General features: G+C 46.2%; 2 protein-coding genes across 4 annotated transcripts in view; one reads left to right on the top strand and one right to left on the bottom strand.

The window, feature by feature from the left end:
* rpp21 (ribonuclease P subunit p21) overlaps positions 1–18,355 on the top strand; it is a 92,744-nt gene that overhangs the window by 58,231 nt on the left and 16,158 nt on the right. The window lies entirely within an intron of this gene.
* usp24 (ubiquitin specific peptidase 24) overlaps positions 1–18,355 on the bottom strand; it is a 28,767-nt gene that overhangs the window by 9,973 nt on the left and 439 nt on the right. Inside the window, exons 2-44 of one of the 3 annotated variants that reach the window (XM_076726358.1) lie at positions 14,950–15,118; positions 14,644–14,711; positions 14,393–14,536; positions 13,755–13,880; positions 13,383–13,418; positions 13,217–13,282; positions 12,078–12,143; positions 11,713–11,787; positions 11,061–11,219; positions 10,856–10,970; positions 10,605–10,708; positions 10,305–10,412; positions 10,105–10,200; positions 9,842–10,003; positions 8,761–8,853; positions 8,005–8,112; positions 7,740–7,889; positions 7,268–7,399; positions 6,770–6,881; positions 6,582–6,658; positions 6,301–6,441; positions 5,627–5,680; positions 5,409–5,542; positions 5,201–5,267; positions 4,954–5,064; positions 4,717–4,815; positions 4,281–4,454; positions 4,104–4,189; positions 3,654–3,762; positions 3,348–3,494; positions 3,155–3,252; positions 2,957–3,052; positions 2,657–2,879; positions 2,372–2,534; positions 1,966–2,127; positions 1,771–1,841; positions 1,527–1,687; positions 1,383–1,444; positions 1,035–1,226; positions 819–933; positions 574–718; positions 366–485; positions 113–238 (exon numbers count right to left, since the gene is read on the bottom strand). In XM_076726358.1, the coding sequence (XP_076582473.1) occupies positions 113–238; positions 366–485; positions 574–718; positions 819–933; positions 1,035–1,226; positions 1,383–1,444; positions 1,527–1,687; positions 1,771–1,841; positions 1,966–2,127; positions 2,372–2,534; positions 2,657–2,879; positions 2,957–3,052; positions 3,155–3,252; positions 3,348–3,494; positions 3,654–3,762; positions 4,104–4,189; positions 4,281–4,454; positions 4,717–4,815; positions 4,954–5,064; positions 5,201–5,267; positions 5,409–5,542; positions 5,627–5,680; positions 6,301–6,441; positions 6,582–6,658; positions 6,770–6,881; positions 7,268–7,399; positions 7,740–7,889; positions 8,005–8,112; positions 8,761–8,853; positions 9,842–10,003; positions 10,105–10,200; positions 10,305–10,412; positions 10,605–10,708; positions 10,856–10,970; positions 11,061–11,219; positions 11,713–11,787; positions 12,078–12,143; positions 13,217–13,282; positions 13,383–13,418; positions 13,755–13,880; positions 14,393–14,536; positions 14,644–14,711; positions 14,950–15,118 (5,022 nt within the window). The remainder of the gene's footprint in view (positions 1–112; positions 239–365; positions 486–573; positions 719–818; positions 934–1,034; positions 1,227–1,382; positions 1,445–1,526; positions 1,688–1,770; positions 1,842–1,965; positions 2,128–2,371; positions 2,535–2,656; positions 2,880–2,956; positions 3,053–3,154; positions 3,253–3,347; positions 3,495–3,653; positions 3,763–4,103; positions 4,190–4,280; positions 4,455–4,716; positions 4,816–4,953; positions 5,065–5,200; positions 5,268–5,408; positions 5,543–5,626; positions 5,681–6,300; positions 6,442–6,581; positions 6,659–6,769; positions 6,882–7,267; positions 7,400–7,739; positions 7,890–8,004; positions 8,113–8,760; positions 8,854–9,841; positions 10,004–10,104; positions 10,201–10,304; positions 10,413–10,604; positions 10,709–10,855; positions 10,971–11,060; positions 11,220–11,712; positions 11,788–12,077; positions 12,144–13,216; positions 13,283–13,382; positions 13,419–13,754; positions 13,881–14,392; positions 14,537–14,643; positions 14,712–14,949; positions 15,119–18,355) is intronic. The other 2 variants (XM_076726359.1, XM_076726360.1) reach the window with 2 other exon arrangements.

Below are 18,355 nucleotides of genomic sequence, written 5' to 3'. Positions count from 1 at the left end.
TAGACAAACTCACCACAGCTTGGAACAAACCAGACGTCATTTCTTGGTCACTGTGTGAGTAAACTCTTACTTTGCAACTTAATGACAATGCCTGGTAACAACTGTCTGTTACCTTCCAGAAGTTCTCAGGTACGTAGTACTGCAGTTTGCTCTCCATCAGATGACCAAACAAAGACTGGACCTGGTAGAAGACGCTCTCTTCAGGCTGATCGGTGTCATCCTCAATGGACAGGAAAGCCTTCAAACCAAACACACACACACACTCGCTGTGATGGATTCACTGTGTGGAACCTCAGTGTGGACTCAAAGAGCAGATGCCCTCTGGTGACCACAGTAGGTAAACAGCAGGTAGAAAATAAGTGTACCTCTGGCAGACCAGGCTGCATGTAGAGCTGCTGGAACACAGCGTTCATGTAACACGTGGCTCCACCGTTCTTCAACCCCACGAAGCCTGAAACCGAGCGGCTCTCGACGGGGGGTAGATACTGAAAGAGAGAGAGGGAGAGTTAGTTTCACAGACACAACATAATTACACATAACAACAAATATTACTTATTTTAATCAGTGTCTTACATCGAACTCCTTGCAGAGGGAGGGATCAGACTGGTGGTGCATGGACATCAGCTCTCTGGTGATGAGTCGCAGGTTTGACAGGGAGCTGTCTGCCAGCATCACCAGCACCTCGTAGGCCGCCAGCCTGCTGCTGGCTGTGCTGCACCTGAACAGACACACATGAAGAGGACAACAAAACATTAAGGTAGAGGTTTGTGGGGGTTTAAATGAAAATGTAACTGATAGACAGGATTAGCACGCCGTACTTGGGGTGGAAGTCATGGCTGGGGGCTGGCGAGGGTGTGGGGTTCGAGCTGTTGATGATGATGCGCGAGGCTCGAAACAGGAAGTCATCCAACAGCTGCTGGATCAGAGATGGACCTGAAAACACACACACACACACACACACACACACACTCACATTTACTACAATGTGTTAAACGGGTGCAGATATGTGTGCACGAATCTTTGCGTGCGCTCACCCAGATGCTCCTTCTCGTTGCCACAGAGTGAGAGAAGGGTCTTGATGAGGCGGAGGTGTCCTGCCAGGAGGATGTTGTCTGCCTCGCTGGTCTCCATCTCAGAGCTCCAACTGGGCTCAAAGTTGTCGAGCCAAGAGATCTCGTCCTCCAGCATGGTGGCGGCGCTCACTTTTATCACCTCCATCTCTGATGCTGGAGCAGGCGGAGACAGAGTACAAGGCAGAGAGACACCATTAATGGCTGAAAAAGAGGCTCTAACCTCTATATTACATCAATTCATACATCTGGAACAATACTTCATATCTAAGTATTGATAAAAGTGACTGAAAAGGAAACATGTTGACTTACTGGTTAGGTCATCCAGAAGCTGACATCTTAGGTCAAAGTACTCAGTGCACTGGGACAGCAGCCTGAGAAGAAAAAACAGCATCAACACGGGATCTCTGCTACAGCCTTAGTCGTGTATATGTTGCGTACTTCTTGCTGAATTACCTCTGGTTGACCCCCCTCATGACCGACGTAGGACTCCACAGTGGCAGCTGAGCAGTGAGAATGACTGAGATGAGGAACAGGTTGGGTTTCTGGACTTCGGGGAAGGCTGAGGTGTCCGACTGGCTCAGGGTGTAGAGCTGATCACAAGCTACACGGCGGATCTGACAAAAGAAGGGACACAAAGCAATGTTTGGGATGCATTTCTTCTGTGCAGTCTATTTAAGGAAAGGAGGGTGTTGTTTACCTCTCCACTAGGAGATCCCAGCAGAATATCGATGATGAAATCATTGACGGAGGGAAGGTTGTAAAAAGAGCCTGGAGAGAGAGACCAAGAGGAGGATTTAGTGTCGCTGCACAGAGGACTAATGACAACGTACGGTAACTATTTTTAAAGAGTGAGTGCGTATGTTTGGAGTGTATTTTTACTCTGGAGCCTTACATAGCTGCTGACAGCGTAACTGCAGACAGGTAACCAGCAGTGACAGGGCTTCTCGGGCGATGATGGCGTCCTTGATACACACATTCTGCTGTCTGACACATATCCCTGCATGCAACGCTGTCGGCGTGGTCTCGCCCTCACTGCTGGAGCTGCAGTTACTTCCTGCGAACACACACATGACACCTGTCTTACTTTTCATCCTTTACCTTTTGTTCGTGGCGCCGGAAATTCTTTGGCCATGAGCACAAATCAGGAATGAAGTTGTACAGGATAATCACCACACCTACACCTGCTACACCAACAAGTTCTCCGCTTGAGCACCTTGTGGAGACGGATGCAAGCTTGCACCTACAATAATAATAATAATAATAATAATAATAGTAAAAAAGTGTGTTTTCTGTGTCACCTGTGCTGCTGACTCTGGTGCGGACTCCCTGTGGCAGAAGGGAGCTGTGTGTCTCTCTAATTGGCTGCGGGCTGCCAACCAGATCCAATCGGCCCGCTGCGGCTGCCCAGGTCAGACGCATGAAACAGGCAACAGTGGAGGTGAAGTCACCCACCTCCATGGTCTAGAAAAGAGACGCAGGAAAACGCTGTAGACTTACAAGATCAACCCGAGTGCTGAATCAACGGAGGATTAGTCATGGAAACAGCTCGATACTGAAAGTGAAAGTGTTTTTGTCCTGAATACCTGAATAGCCACACGAGCCGCAGGTATGATCTCCTCCACCCTAATGGAGGAACGCTCAGACAAAGACATCTGCCTGTAGGAGGACTTCTCCGGAGTTCCACAAAGAGACAGCTGTCGCCCGGTCCGCCCGGCGTTACGAAACGGACGAGACGACAGCGCCTCGCCATCCCTGATGACATCATCGTCCAGCGCCGCAGGCATGCTCTGGCCGACCAGAAGAAACCTGCAAACGCAGCCAATTGAGTATGAAGTCTAACTCGGGACGTGGCCCAGCGTGTGTGTTTGAGAGACGTTTCGCACCTGGCCAGCTGAAGGCAGATTGAGTAGACGCCCTGTCTGGTCTCATAGTCCACCTCTGATGGGATGGAATCTCTCTGCATGACGTTCACCACCAGACTGCAGAGGAAACACAGACAAATAGGACTGTCAGAACTAAAAATACAAAGAGACGCTGTGACGCATCGTGCACCACAGATTGACGGCTCGTTCCTCTGTTACCTGAGGCCTCCTGCTTTAAGGAAGTTCTCACAGAAGGACTTGCTGCTGGTTTTGGCCATCTCATCATCTGATGTGGGCATGAGCTTTGAACTCAACACCTAACACAGAGACCGAGAGGAATAAAGCAGATGTCAAAGTCGTTAATCTGCCTTTCAGGTTTGAGAATAGGTGTTAGAAACGACTGGTGGCGTACCTCCAGGTTGTACAGCACTCTGAATGTGGACATGCCCGGGGCTGAGGATCTGAAGAGGGACTCCAGGATGGACGCGGCACTGGGCTGGTGCTGCTGCTTGGAGGCCATAGATGGAGAACGAGAGCCTGTACCCTGGAAAAGTGTTTTCTACAGAAAGGAGACACAAAGAATGTTTAGAAAGTAACAGAGACAGATGGAGGAGAGAATGTGTAAAGCAGAGAGTTAAGACTCATATAAACTTATTACAGCCTAAAATCATCAAAAAAAGAATAGAAAGGTAGAGAATTGAAAGCTAGTCTGATGTACCTGGTGGCTCCAGACGCTGGATTCTTTGGGAACAAAGTTGTCGAGAGCATCCTGCACCTCTGGATCTGTTGGAATCAGCAGCAGCAGCTTCCTCACGCGAAGAGTGATCCTGGAGATTAAGGAAAGGAAGAAAGCATGACTAAGCTGCCTTTCAGCTGCCTCACATCCTGCCATATTCACTGTGTTACATCAAGCTTAACCAGCTGAACTAAGAAGCTCATAAACTAATATCATAAATGCACCACCAATGACATATGGCTGTCAGCACACAACAGCTGTGCAGCATCAATGTGAACTGTGTATTTTATAGCATTAAGAGTGTTATAGTCGTTTCATAGCAGTGCTTTTATATACAAATAGATGGCTTTCACAACGACATGATCAACGACACCACGAAACACTTATAAATATACAGTTCTTTCTTTGCTGGTGTCTACGAGGTGTACTTACCTGGATTCATCAAGGTTAGCCAGCTGGTAAAGCATCTCAAACACATTACACACCAAAGCCATGACCACACCGGGCAGTGACTTCTCCTGGAGACAGAGAAACACGGGCACAGCGTGTCAGAGCTGATGCAAGCCTGAATGCAGCTTTGTGTGCGTACGGTCATGTCCGAGCTCGTACCTGCTCCAAGGCGTAGGCCGAGTTGAAGACAGCCGAGCTGGAACTGCTGGAGGCGGAGGCCGAGGATTCGGAGCTGCCGGAGGGAGTGCCGGTGCCCGAGCTCTTCACGGTCAGGCTCTGCTCATCACTGAAGCCAAGCTGGGACAGCAGCTTCTGGTCCCGATTCATGGTCAGCTAACAGACGGCGGAGGAGAAGTGAGGGGACGGCGTGAGAGAAAATCAAGGACTGAGGTCACCTGAGGCTGTTTAAATGTTTCCCCGATCGCACAGTGGGAGAGGAGAGGGCATGTGTACTGTGTTTGTACTGTGTACTGGCTTCAGGGGAAACACATGATTGAGGTCAAGGTAAAATACTTACGACAGGTACAATTATGTTTTTAAAATGGAAAGAGGAACACAGAGCGTCCGCCACTTAATGAATAACATCATGACTTACCACACTGTCATTGGCAAAGATCTGGACATTATCCACGGGACAGCTCAAGTGCTCAGAAATCTTCCAGCGGATACTTCCTATTGTCTCATTACTGTGGGTCTGTAGGACACACACACACACACACACACACACACACACACACACACACACACACACAGAGCAGGGTTATCTCCTCCGTAGATGTAACTCTACCCGGCAAAGGTGCGTCACAGGGCACAAGGGAACGTTTTACAGTACCTCTAAGGTGAAAGTGTCTTTGGTTGACTCATAGGTGATGTGAAGAGTGACAGGGTGTCCATTGTACGAGGCCCCGTGAGGTAGAATAGTGCGAGGAACTGAGTACATGTCCTACAGAGACAGACACAAACAGCATGAGAGAAAATCTCATCGACCCTCCTTCCAGCGACGCTCCTTCTTCTTTACTGTGTTCAAACTCATTGTGTCCTTGTTTGCATACATTAAAATGAAAGGAGACAGGGCCCACCTCTATAGTGATGACGTAACGTTCAGCCAATAGCAGCAGTCTTTCGATTATCACCAGCTTAGTGGATCTAAAGGTGAACATAAACAAACAGTGTTTTATAGGAGTGAAGCACACACATGTACTCTCTTTGATGACTGGTTAGTAAGACCGAGGAGAAGGACCACTCTCAAAAAAACATGTTTAGTAGGTTTAGTAACAATGCTCTTACCCAAACCCCCCTCTGTACCTGGATGGTGATTGTACAGACGTGGCCACGGTCGGCATGGCTGTGGCCGTCAGCATCTTGGTTGCCCTTGTAACAGCGTGTGTCAACGTAGGCCCGCCCAGGGCTGAGCTGGCTGCCTGAGAAACACGAAGGAGCCGTCAGGTGATGGTTTCTGCCAAACGGCGCAATCGCTCAGGACACGAACGTATTCCACGACTTACCTCGAGCCGCTTGTAACAGTCAGCGATGAACTTCTTGTGCAAAGACACAGAATCCTGTGAGGAAGGAAAGTTATGATCGTATTTGGTTTCAAGTTTCAAAAAGAGACAGAGCACACCGATTCAGCAATGTGAAAACCCTGAAAGAGCTCAATTATATCCAGTTTTCAGTCACTACTTAGAACAATCTGCTCCTATGAATCACTTAATCCAGACTAAAATGATGGCTTTAAACAAGATGGCTGCACCTCAATTTAATACTGATTCCCAGGTGAAGTGTCACAGTGAGCGGTGTGTCAGCCAGTTAAAAGGAACCCGGAGGTTTTCCTTTTCTATCATCTGAAACTGCACAATTTTTTTACTGTTTTTGCTGTAAATACTGTTTATATACTTAGTTATATTGTATTATATAACTATATATTTAGTTTTACTTAGTTATATTTTTATTATTATTCCTGTTTCGATTTTTTGTTACTTTTATCTAAATAATTGCGTTTACATTCTGTGTTTGCCTGTATGTTTAATTGATACTGCAACAAAATAATTTCCCAAATTGGGATCAATTAGAAGCAGTTTAAAGTCTAAAGTCTTTTGAGTTCCTCTGCTGTTCTCAGATAATGCCACACATGGCGGGACTGCTACAACCTCAGGACCTCTGCACACACGGTCATACTGACCTTCTTCATTTTGGGATTGAGGTTGTTGTAGCTGTATGTTATAATGAGCTGGATTGCTTCATTGGCTATCTCTTCATCAGGGGTTTCCATGGCGATGCGCCAGATAAAATCCATCCCCGCCAGGTCAAGGCGTTCCACACACTGAAATCACACCATGTGATGCATTAAAAATAAACGTCAACAACGATGAGATTTCGGTTTATACGTATTTTCAGAGCCAGAAACAAACTAGAACATCGGCGGTTAAAAACACGCAGGTCGCCACGTGAGAGAGGACTGACCAGCTGAGTCCCCTGGCGTTTGAGCCGATGGTCACACAGATTCACGTTCTCAAAGAAGGTCTTGAATAGATTGAAACCTGAGAGACACAGCACACATGTGAACTGCAGGATCACACATTATTCATAAACTAACGCTGAAAGGCTGCGATGCTGTCAATAGAGCATCTCTGAGGAAAGGCTCATCTCACCGTTCATGGTGATCTCGTAGGGCTCCAGCTTTAGGATCTTCTCCTTGAAGAGCTGCTGCTGAACGTCACTCTCGAGGTCATGTTGCCCTTTGGTGAACCACTCGAAACACATCTGCACACATCGAAACGGACCACGTTTGAGCTTAATTTAACTGAATCTGCCAATTTTGCGTTGGTTAACAAGGAGCAAATGCTACAGATGCTACTTTTAGTTAAAATTAAAATGTGTACGCTGAACTATGCAAAGACCAGATTCCATACTGGCAGAGAGGAAGGCTGCTCAGGTTCAGAGCAACAAATTCAGTAAGTATAATGTAAGTATCTTAAATACGTCTTTGTACCTGCCTGAACACTGTTCAACATGAAAGAAAGAGTGGAGCGAATGAAAAGTGTTTGCAGTGCCCTCGTTCCTCCCGAGCAGTCACCCAGAGAAAAGCACTTGCAACTACAAACAAACAGCCAAGGACAAGGGCTTCATTTGCATATCTGTTTTCATACCTCGCGATCAAGTTCACAGACATCTGGCCCCGACACCAGGCACTCCCAGAGCTCCTTGGCCCTGTTCCAGACCAGGTAGAGGCTGGCCTCCTGGAGGAAGAAGGCCAGGAAGCGCAGGTGGCTGTCCAGATACTACACATAAGATTCAGAGAGACACACTGTCAACAAGCTGTTAAACACTGTGCTACATACTGTGAGTCTGATTACTTCCTGTGTCCTGTGTACACCTCATACGAGCTCAGATACAAGCATGCCTCAAATGATATTATTCATGTCAATGTCAAATTCTGAATTGTGATAGCGGATTAAAAAGCTCATGAGAGATAATTTGAGTAAGGGTCAGGTCAGCATTGCAAGCCCAACCCTCACAGCTCCTGTGCTCTTGGATGGCAGGACCCCCAGACTTTACGGGGGGTGCCTCCGAAGGTCCCTGGGGACAGTCGCTGAGGTGGAAATGCGCGTGTGGACGAACCTCCTGGTAGGTGTATCGTCCATCCACCAGAGTTGAGCCTGAGAGGCCGTTATTTCCCCCGGCGGTCACAGCCAGCCGATGGCAGCACACGAGGGATCCCGTGATCAGCTTGACGATCTCAAAGTTCTTCTTCAAGTCCTGGATGATGCTCTGCGGGGAGGCGGGGAAAGGTTAACACAGCAACACTGACTGTACAGATATGCACTTTCCATGATGCGTTTGCGTGTTCTTGTGTGTTTCTTTGCATGTGTGCGTTTGTTGCTACCTTGTCTTGCTTCTGATACGTCTGCTTGATGAACGAACGCGTGATCTCGTGCAGCTGACGGAGAGCGGGAACAACCCACACTGCCTGAGGACTGCTCTGCTGAGAGGCCTGCAGACACGCACGCACACGCACACACACACACACAATAATGATGTCCACCAAAGCAGAATGAGCGCACAAACACATGCTACAAAAACAGAGAGCTGCGATGGTCTTTGCTAATCAGATTTTGTCATCACAGACTCGCTATCTGTGTAGCTGAGTAAACGTGAGAAAGGAAATCAGAGCCAGGGATGTCAAACATCCAGCAGAGTCAAAGCACTGTTAAAATTTAATGTTTAAATTTGTTCTGCGTAAAAAGTCCAAATCAAACATCAAATGCTCACTTCTTTTAGATATCCATGGCTCTGATTAGATTCCTCTTCGCATGAGCAAACGTGATAGCGCTTCCACCAAAGCTGACCATTCATCCAGCAGGGAAATCACTCGTTTAATTCAGCCAAGTCTCACCCACCGCGATCAACACCACTGTGTAATCATTAGTCAGAGCCAAAGCCCTCTTAGCGAGGCAAGCAGAAGATTAACGTACACCTGGTTAAACTACCTCGTGTTACAATCAAGGGTGAAATTATCAACCTGTGACCAATGAAACACCTCTGTGGTCAAGCCCTCCTCCACGATTGGTTGGCAGGTGTGAAGCAGCGAGATTGGATACAGATTGGTGGAACTGTACATTATATTGGCTTCTTCTCTTACTTTGGCCAAAGAGTTTGCTTTCTTCTTGCCCCAAGTGCCCGTAAGAAATGAGCTTTGAGTGTCGCTGCCTTTACTGTCCTCCTGAGTGTGAGTCTAGAAACATACATTTCATTTGAGGTGGGACATCTGCACGCACATGTGTGTACAAACCCAATAACAAGTGAGATTTGAAAGGCTGAGAAGCACATTTCAGCATGTGTGGCTACAAACAAACAGGCTTTTTCCACGGTGGTTACTGTGACATCATGTCAAAGCAAGAAAGCATGTAACTGAAAACATTACGGCTTCACTGTGTGTCGGTTTGTTATTTTAAATCAAGTCTAGTTTCCTGGAAAGTTGTTGCTCTGCAGTTTGGATCTGCTCAATTAAAGCACAGTTTATGAGTCTTTGTTTTCCTGTATGTCAATATAACATTACGTCAAGTCCCTATTTATCATTTATTTGCACAATGTAATCATAAAGTAAATGGTTCACACCACACAATAATCTAGTTGTTATCACATATAATGACATTTTAAGTCAATGCACCATATTTGTTAACTACACCTTTTCATACCCGACGAGGACGTATTTTACGCTACTGTAACTGTGCTTTAGTATGTTGTTATTCATTAATGCACCAGCCTCCATACAGGCTTGAGTAAATATCTGAGGCAGAGCAGCGGAGCACGAGGATGGAGAAAGAGAATAAAAAAGGAAGTTACTGGGTGGCACCGGCCTCGGTAGCATCAGTGTTTGTGGCAGACTTTTTTCTTGACTTTCAGAACAAAACAAAACAAAAAAAAGCAGCTTTGGAATAACTAATGAATTCATGGTAGACACTTGTTATGTGGCCTCATCTCCATAAACCCACTGCTGCTCCGTGGATGGCAGTCTGGGACACAGTCGGATGGAAATGATGCAGACAAACTGGAGTTGAAGGGCAATATGCAGCACTAACAAGGACATGCTAACTTTAGAACAAAACTGTCACAGCAGGGTGAAAAACGTCGGGGCCCAATGTTGTGTTTCCTGTAAACATGTTGAGCAGCGAACGGTCTGGTAAAGACAGTGCTGAGCCTCTGCAGCATGTCTGTCTCACCTTCTTAATGTCCTCAATACATTTAATGATGTAACTGCGTTTCACGGTCTCCTTGACGGCGTAGGCGTCGCTCAGAATACCCAGGTGCTCCTCCAGCGCCTGCTGAACTAGACTGGTGGGCAGGGTGGGGAGGTGAGCCAACTCCCACAGCACCTCCAGCACCTGAACAGACGCACACAAACACAGGATGATTCAGACTTCGCTGTCAGAACGAAACCTAAGACTTCCTCATCTGTTTGAATGACAGGCACACACACACATACCTTCCCAGTTGTGGTTTCAGAGCGAGCCTCTCTGCCGATCCTCCCGATCAGACTGAGCAGCTTCTGCCTCACGCGGTCGCTCTCAACCTCCCAGCTCTAACCAACACGCAGATTAACAGATTGTAATTAATACCGCGCACTTACAAACCGCTTTTCATTAAGCTAATTTATTCCCAAAATGTCACAGAGACGGGACCGACCTTCTGTATGAGGACGAAGAGGTGGGTGAGCTGATCGAAGCTGAACTTCACAGCAGCAGCAGCGATGATTGTATGAATGTTTTCTATCACAGTTGACGACTGACCCGCCTGAAACGCCCACACAACAATCAACAGATCCTTCAAACACGAGGGGACATTTGCCTTTTGTCGTGTAGACCCATGTACAGAAAACATACTGACTGTTAAAAACAGAAAAAAACGTCTGGACGTGCTTAATGACACTGTACTGAATGACCCAGTCTTTGTTGTTACTGCTGTGAAGTGTGCGCTGGCGCTGACCTGTATTCTCCAGATCTTGGAGAGTTCGTCCAGCGACAGTTTACTCCCCAGTAACTCAATGATTCCTTTAATTCTCTCACAGTACTGAGCCTGGTCAATGTTTCCTGGAACAAAGAAAGCGAACAACGTCGACCTCAGGCTGAAAGCACGGCCATTTCTGTCTTGTTTGAAAGCGGTTACAAAGTTTAACTGTGTGTCCGACGTCTTTTGCTTTTAATGAATTTGTGGCAGGCGGTGATGTATTTTCTTACCTTCCAGTGCTATTGATAGGACTGAGTTCTCTACCAGCCAGTCCAAAAGTTTATCTGTGTCAATGGCGTTTTTCACCGTCTTGGACACTGTACTCTCCTCTATTAACTTCGTTACCTGAGAGAAAAAGACACACAAAAACAGCATGAGAGGGGCTCTGAAACTGATTAAAACAGGGAAAAAAAGCGAGATCCTATGAGAGCTGACCTCTTTGAGGGAGTTCATCTTGGTGGAGAAGTGGGGGGTTTTGAGCATGCGCAGCAGTGTGTCCAGCCGCAGGTCATCCACCACAGTAACCAGCTCCCTCTGGAACTTCATACACAGCAGCTTGATGGCAGACAGCAGGTCAGGGATGCTCACCAGACGCTACGGTTAAAAGACAAGCGAGGAACAAATAAGCTACGATATCTCGGTTAAATCACAAGCCACGTAGAAGCGTTCTTAAGGCTACAGTGAAATAAAAATACATTTTCCAAGTTCGAATCTTGTTTATTGTTCAGTTATCTGAATATTTCTACAGCAAAATCCCTCTTTTACCTTCCTGTAATACATTAAAATATAGCACACACAGCTCCGTATCTCTCTGCACCCCTCACTGAGCTGTATTCTCTTGGTCACACCCATTTCTGAGCGATCCAATCAAATCTGAATTTATTTAAATCCTACTCCCGAGATCAATCTGTGCATGTGCCCTGACCAAGTGGCAGGACGAGATCCCTCACTGGCTTCCCGACCACAATGCACAAACAAGTCAGAGGACGCCCTCCCAAGAGCTGGACAAGATATTTAGCTGCTGCACCTTTTCTCCATAAACTAAAGTGCATAAATCATAAAGAGGGTGACAAACATAAAACGCTACCTTATCTTTAAGGTCCTTTTCCTCCAGGTTCTGTACATATGTGATCATCTTATGGATGACTGGGTCAAGCATGGGCTAGGAAAAACAACATGACACATTGTTAATCCCTGCAGGGAAAATGAGCCACTGCAGCAGCAAAACTGTAGGATGAAACAGGCCATAAAAACAGAATATAAATCAGAGCGCAGTACAAGGGTCATGTAGGCAAACACGACCAATGATTTCAACACCAGAACAAGGTTAGACAGAAAGTAAACAGAGAACGTGTGAAGGAGAAATACAAAGTGTGCAAACACACACAGTGGCAGCAACTAGGATCAGCACAATACCATAAAATGTGTATGTGTGTACACAGGACAGCTCACCTGGACAAGGCTGGAGTTCAGGTACTCTGCACCAACTCCAAGAGGCTGGACCAGAGCTGACACACTCTGTGCAGGCAAGTGGAAAGAGACAGAATAAATCAGGCGTGACACAAACCAAGAAGAAAGTCAACTTATCAAGACCACCCGAGTACGACTAAACACCACGAGAAGCGCCCGCTCCACCTCTACACCCACAGATGTGTCACTGTTAATGGCCTATTAAAGATGTACACTCTGGCACTCCTCTCACGTCAAAGTGCTCAGGCCGGAGGTCACACAGTGTTTTTCACTGCTGCATGTGAGGGAGCGTAAACAGATGTGAGGGTGAGTTTCCAACACTGGAGCCCAGCTGTCATTTGTCATTCACTGCTAAATCACAGGAGCTTCATGAATGGCTGCAGTGTTCATGTCTTCTTTTTTTCCTGGCTATCTTCCATCTCTGCTTCTGGGCTCTCTCTCTCCGTCTCCTCCACCTTCCTCCTCTATTCACTCAGTGAATTACCTCCCTTGCACTTGACTTCCTGCTCAAAGCAGACAACTGAATGAGTCACCCCTGGGAGTCAGCAGAGGAGGGAGCACTCCTCCCATTATCTTTCCTCCTTTCACTTTCAGTTGCTCCCTCTCTCTTGTGCTTGCAGTGCGTTAGGTATCCGACACGTACACGCTCTCCTGAGCTCCCACTGCTGCTGAAGAGTGCAACGGTGGTCCGCAACCAGTCCCTGCCTTATTAATATGCTAATGGACAGGGGGGGTGTGTGTGCGTGTGTGTGAATCAATGGCGATGCACTGTTGTGGTTCCGGCCAGGTTCCCAGAAGGAAGCATCAGTACAAGGATGCCTCAGAACACATAACACAACAGAGCATTTCAAGCATCACACAGCGGGAGGATGAGAGAGTGTGTTTGTGTGTAAGTGAGTATTAGAGAGAAGGCGAAAGAGAGAGAGACATTCAGCCAACTGCAGCTGAGAGCGGTGGGGGTAAACACGGTGACCTTTTGCCTGTATAGGCCGTCTCATAGTCTGTCCACAGCCCGTCTGTCCATCCATCACCGGGGCAGGAACTATTTCATCGCTCTAAAGATACGTCAGAGCATTTGTGAACAGGGCAAAAAAGATGAAAGTAAGGCCGGTTTCGCTTACAGCTATCTCGATTTCCTCGGTGTTGAGCTTAGTCTGGATGGCAGTGAATCCTCCCAACTCTCCAAACTGGACAGAAAAGGAAAAAGGAGAGAGGACAGATGAGGCAAAACTGACAAAACTACAGGACGTGTACATGGAGGCAATAAGAGGGTGACTGCTTACTCACCCGATTCACTAAATCAACCAGCCAGCCATGAGGCTCCTGAAAGAGATAATGGTGTTCTCAGTGAGTGTATTCAGCAATGGCATTGAACACTATTGTGACACACACGCACACACACACACGCGCACACACACTCTAAGTTTTCTGACAGCTGTTGTGTGTCAGTCACACATTTTCTGCTGAGCCCCTGTGGCTCCGTTACACAACACGAGGGATGAAGAGCTCGTTTGTCGGCCCCCAAACTTGACCGTGAACCGTAAACAAAGTCTAATAAGGAAGTGTGTGTATTAATCCAAGCACAACTTTACACACTAGCAAGTGCATCTGGAAGAACCGGCAGAAAAAAACAGTCCAGGCGAAATGGACGTCCCTTACTTTCTGATAGGTGTTGCTGGGAGAGACAGCAAACATGTTGGCCTCTTCTCCAAAAACTTCAGCCCAGTTCCGCTGACAGGCCTTCATGCGGTTCTTGAAGTGGTACTCATTATCAGGGTTAAAGGCCTGAACACAAGAGCGAAAACACAGAACATAAATACATACTCCGGCGGCATTTCACCACTGTAATGTCACACGTCTGATGTCCAGGGGAAAGAGAAAATAAGCACTTCCTGTTCAAAGTGGAGCGATACCTTTGACAAATAGACAGATTTACTCACAGGGGCAGATTAAATTTCAAACACAGGGTCATTAAAAGATCAGCCTTGGTACGGGAAACAAACTAAGCCATTTGGTGATTCAGAGCATCTAAAGTATTGAGGAGATTTACTGTCACAGATCATAATGTAAGAATGCACAATCAAAGCAATTTGCTTGATTGCTCATCTGCCATGTAATAACAACAGATTAATCATTTAAATTATTAAATTTAGAGATCTGTTAGTTATGTTTCCCACATGCTCTATTGTTTTCTGTGGTAATTTATCTTCTTCAAAGTGAACTCCCAAGTTTGCTTGAATGAGAAAGAATCCGAAAAGACAGTAGAAAGCCACTAAAAGACAAATATTAAGACACACCATAGTCAGGACTGCCATCAGGTTTACAGGTACAGGGTCCTGCTTCACCCTCTCTGCAACCAGCTCCACCAGCAGCATGAGCATGTTGTAGATTCCCTCGTGAATTTCGGTGCCCCATTTATGTACGGCACTGCTGGTCAGCAACTGGTGACGGTGCACAAGACAGACAGAAAGGAGGAAAGTCGGCTCAATGTATGTTGATTAATTAAGTGCTACGCAGTCACTTAGACGTCTGGGTCTTCACTGCGCACCTTTTTAAAGGCCTCTGGCATGCACCGATCCATGAAGCGCTTGCAGTTCTCATCAGCGTCAGCAAGACCTGAAGAAGACGTAGAATTCACATATTTATCCCACGTCTCAACATGGAAAAAAGGAATTGGCTGCGATGAAGGAAGATCCAGATTGAGCCATGTAATACAAGTGTCCAAAATAACAACATGTGAAAAGCACCCAACAGTCCCAACAAAACACGCTGCCCACACAATTACGCAGATGGAGATTATTTAGTTTAATGCAGAGATCCACACAAACTTCATCCCACACAAACATGGTCTTACCATGCCGGGCGAGGCAGGTGGACGCGATGAGGCACTTGCCCAGGGACTCCTCTCTCTTGTAAGGTATGGACCAGTGGTCAGTGAAGACTCGGCTCTCCAGCTCATACAAGTTGGTGGTGGGAAACTCCATGCTGCCCCCGGAGCAGTTCCCGTTCTCGTCATTGCTCCTCTGGAAAAATACATATGTACATGACAAAACTGCAACCTCATGCGACTTTATTTCACACAGCTGGTCCCTGTGTGGACCATTGCTTTGTGACACTGCAAATGTCCTCTGCGCGAGGATAATCCAAACGGCCTCGGGCAACGAGAAAGACAGACAGGAGGATCACAGCAACAGCAGCCATTTGGAAATTGTGTTCTCTCCTCAGTGACCTGTCCTTCATCTCTCCATCTTTTTGTCCATCTGTTTCCTCTAAAGACGCTTTCCAAACAGGTCCAGACAGACGCTTGTTGCGCTGAACGAAGGCGTTTTGACGTGGAAGACACAGTGTGAGACCTGAGGTCCAGTGTAATGAACACTCTGCCACGTAATATGACACTATCAACAGTGTGATGCTACCTGTGATTTTTTTTCTCCACTGTATATCTGTATATCTGAACAGATCACTAGAGGCAAGTTAAAAGTCATCTCACTCAAAATCAACCTTTTATCTGCATTTATGGCTCAAAATGCTCAGTTCAGGTTCAGCCTACTGCTGCGATAAGAACGAAAAATGGCCATTGGCAGTGAAGTCTGCGAGTCCGTCTGGTGGAAGCAACAGCAGACAAAGGATTATTGAATTATTTACATCATAAAGTTGTTTACGTATTCATGAAGTTATGCAAATATTCATGATTAAACTGCAGAACTCTCTCCTCCGACACAGTGCTGCTCTCAGTGGATCATTACGTGCACATGTGCAACACCGAAGAACGTCAACCGATGATTTGTTTGCACTGTAATTATGTGAAGAATTATACAAACCATAGTACTCCAGGAAGGTCTGACCCGCTGTCTTGTATGAAAAGGTGTCTTCAACTATGACTGAGCCCTGGGATTCACCTCTCACTACATTTTAAATGACCAAACCTATTACAGCTCATTTGTCCATTTTGTCTGTGGGCACTGCACAGTATAAACACTGATACAGCAAAGTATAGTTAGCTCAAGTCTTACCATATTGAATATATCTCCACATATTAGCATACATAATTGCCCGTGTGTTCAGTGCATGTTTTACTGTGCTGCATACTGATACATATAGAATATACAGTGATGGACTGGACATAAAGAAGAGGAGAGCAGGAGGGGGTAACGGGAGTAGAAAGCAGAGAAGCATCATATTTCATCCCTTCCCTTTCTAAGAAAATTGGAAATGACAGTTAGATGGATGAGAGGAAGGAAAGAGAGAGAGAGATACTAACCTAACACCGGCCTTAGAGAGCACTTGGTTCAAATAAGAGAAGACTAAAACTGACTGCTTCGATCTAAACAAGAAAAACAGCACATCTCAGCTATCTCTGTACACAACATACAAAAGAGAAAATACATAATCATCAAACAGGAGAATAAACATGCAGACAGGATGCACATCAGTCAGTGTTTCAAACCTTCTGGGGAAAGGTTCAGGTCTCAAAGGCACAGTGTGCATGTGTGTGACTGCGCTGGACGATGAGGTCTCTCAGTGCCACTCTGTTACCATGCACCCAGCAACCCTCCCGGGACCCCTGCAAAAACTGCAATGTGTCTGTGTGTGTCAGGGAGACTGTGGGGCTATATTTAGGAGCATAACATGGGGCCAAAGACCTATGACATGCCTCTTGAGCACAAATACGGCAAAAAGAGGACAAGAAGAAAGGAAATGAAGCACTTTCATCCTTGCAGCTTATTCCATGGACTGCATGTTTCAGAACTTACAACATGCAGGAGTGACACTTGTTAAGTTCTGTATCTCAAAACAAATGTGACTTCTTTGAATGCTTACAATAACGGCTCAAACATTCATTATAAAGTTGGGTCAGATGGGAAAACATGTTGAAGTTAGACCTCTTTGGCATGTGTCACATACAATCTGCTGGCACATACAGGGAAGACAATGTTGGCAGCTTTGAGACAGATTTAATGAACTGAGAAAATGAGTCACTTTGGGCTGAGTACCATTACTGGCACATTTACAAAAATAGGCTTATTATTTACAGTGACCTACAAATGTGTGCTCCTGGTTGTGCTATTTTCTGCATACTGTAAATGCCAACTGCTGTTTATACTATTATTACTATAACAGCCTGCATTATATTGTGATAGCAGTGAGAAAGTCAGAGGAGAGAGAAGATGTAAAGGGAAGGGCCCACACCTATCAGCACCTGCTCTGCTCACCATGATCACAGCAGCTCAAACAGCCATCAAAGATACACAACAAGTGGTTGAAAAGCCTGAATCAACAATCTTACAGATCAAATAATTACTGCCTTTTTCAGAAAGCACTGATCACTTCTGACAGCACGTGCAAGGTTTTGAAAGCAACAGGTCTGAGGTCAAGTTGCTGAAGGCACACAGCCTCGAGGTGTCAGTCAAAGCCATCCTGCCATGACTTATAGTATGTGGACACGTTTTTATCAGCAGGCAATGCAGTTTACTGTTACAACCGCACATAAACACAGTAAACTAGGACGAAGTGATGGGACCTGCAGGGAAATGACTGACATTTATCATATGGCTGCCAAAGAACCAATGACTGGCCTTACAGCATCAAATGCCTCGATCCTCCCTCACATTCTTTACGGAAGATCACACGGCGATACAAGAAACTAACATTTTACAGCTGAAAATGTGGAGAAGAGTGATCAAAATGGCCACGTATGGCAAGGACATTGCGAAACCTCTTAGTCCGGTTCGAGTGGAGTGCAAGCCCGGTGGGAGATGTGCACGGTGCTCGCTGTCAGCCAGCTAACGTTTGCTAACCCATGCAAGGCAGACTGAAAGCATCCAACCATCTGTCCGCGGGCTAATTAACAAAACCGATAACCCACTACCAGAGTACCACCACTTAAAATATGCGATTACAATCCCCCAGAGTGATGCCTGTGTGCTGTTACACCTGGTCCAGTGACTGGCGCCTTCAACTCTCAACTACCGTTAGCTAGCCGGCTACTAACGCTAGCTAGCTGGGTTAGCTTGTAAATCAGAATAGCTATTTAGCTCCATTATTCAAGTAGCACAGCTTCATGATAGCAAACAATTCTCTAATCACTATGAGCCAGTGGCACACCATGTCCTGTAGGGCTGGAGAGTATTTCACCTCCTGCTCTGACAGCTCACGTTGGGCTCGGTGCTCATAGCTTTGAAGCTGCTAAGTTTAGCTAGTTAAATGGGCGAGCCCACTCTCTCCCAGTAAGTTGCGATTAGCCATGTTCTCCTCCCTCG

The sequence above is a fragment of the Chaetodon auriga genome, chromosome 3 (assembly GCF_051107435.1).
Source record: "Chaetodon auriga isolate fChaAug3 chromosome 3, fChaAug3.hap1, whole genome shotgun sequence".
In the NCBI taxonomy this organism is placed as follows: domain Eukaryota; kingdom Metazoa; phylum Chordata; class Actinopteri; order Chaetodontiformes; family Chaetodontidae; genus Chaetodon; species Chaetodon auriga.
The sequence above is the reverse complement of the archived record's forward strand: the minus strand, read 5'-3'. Positions and strand labels throughout refer to the sequence as shown.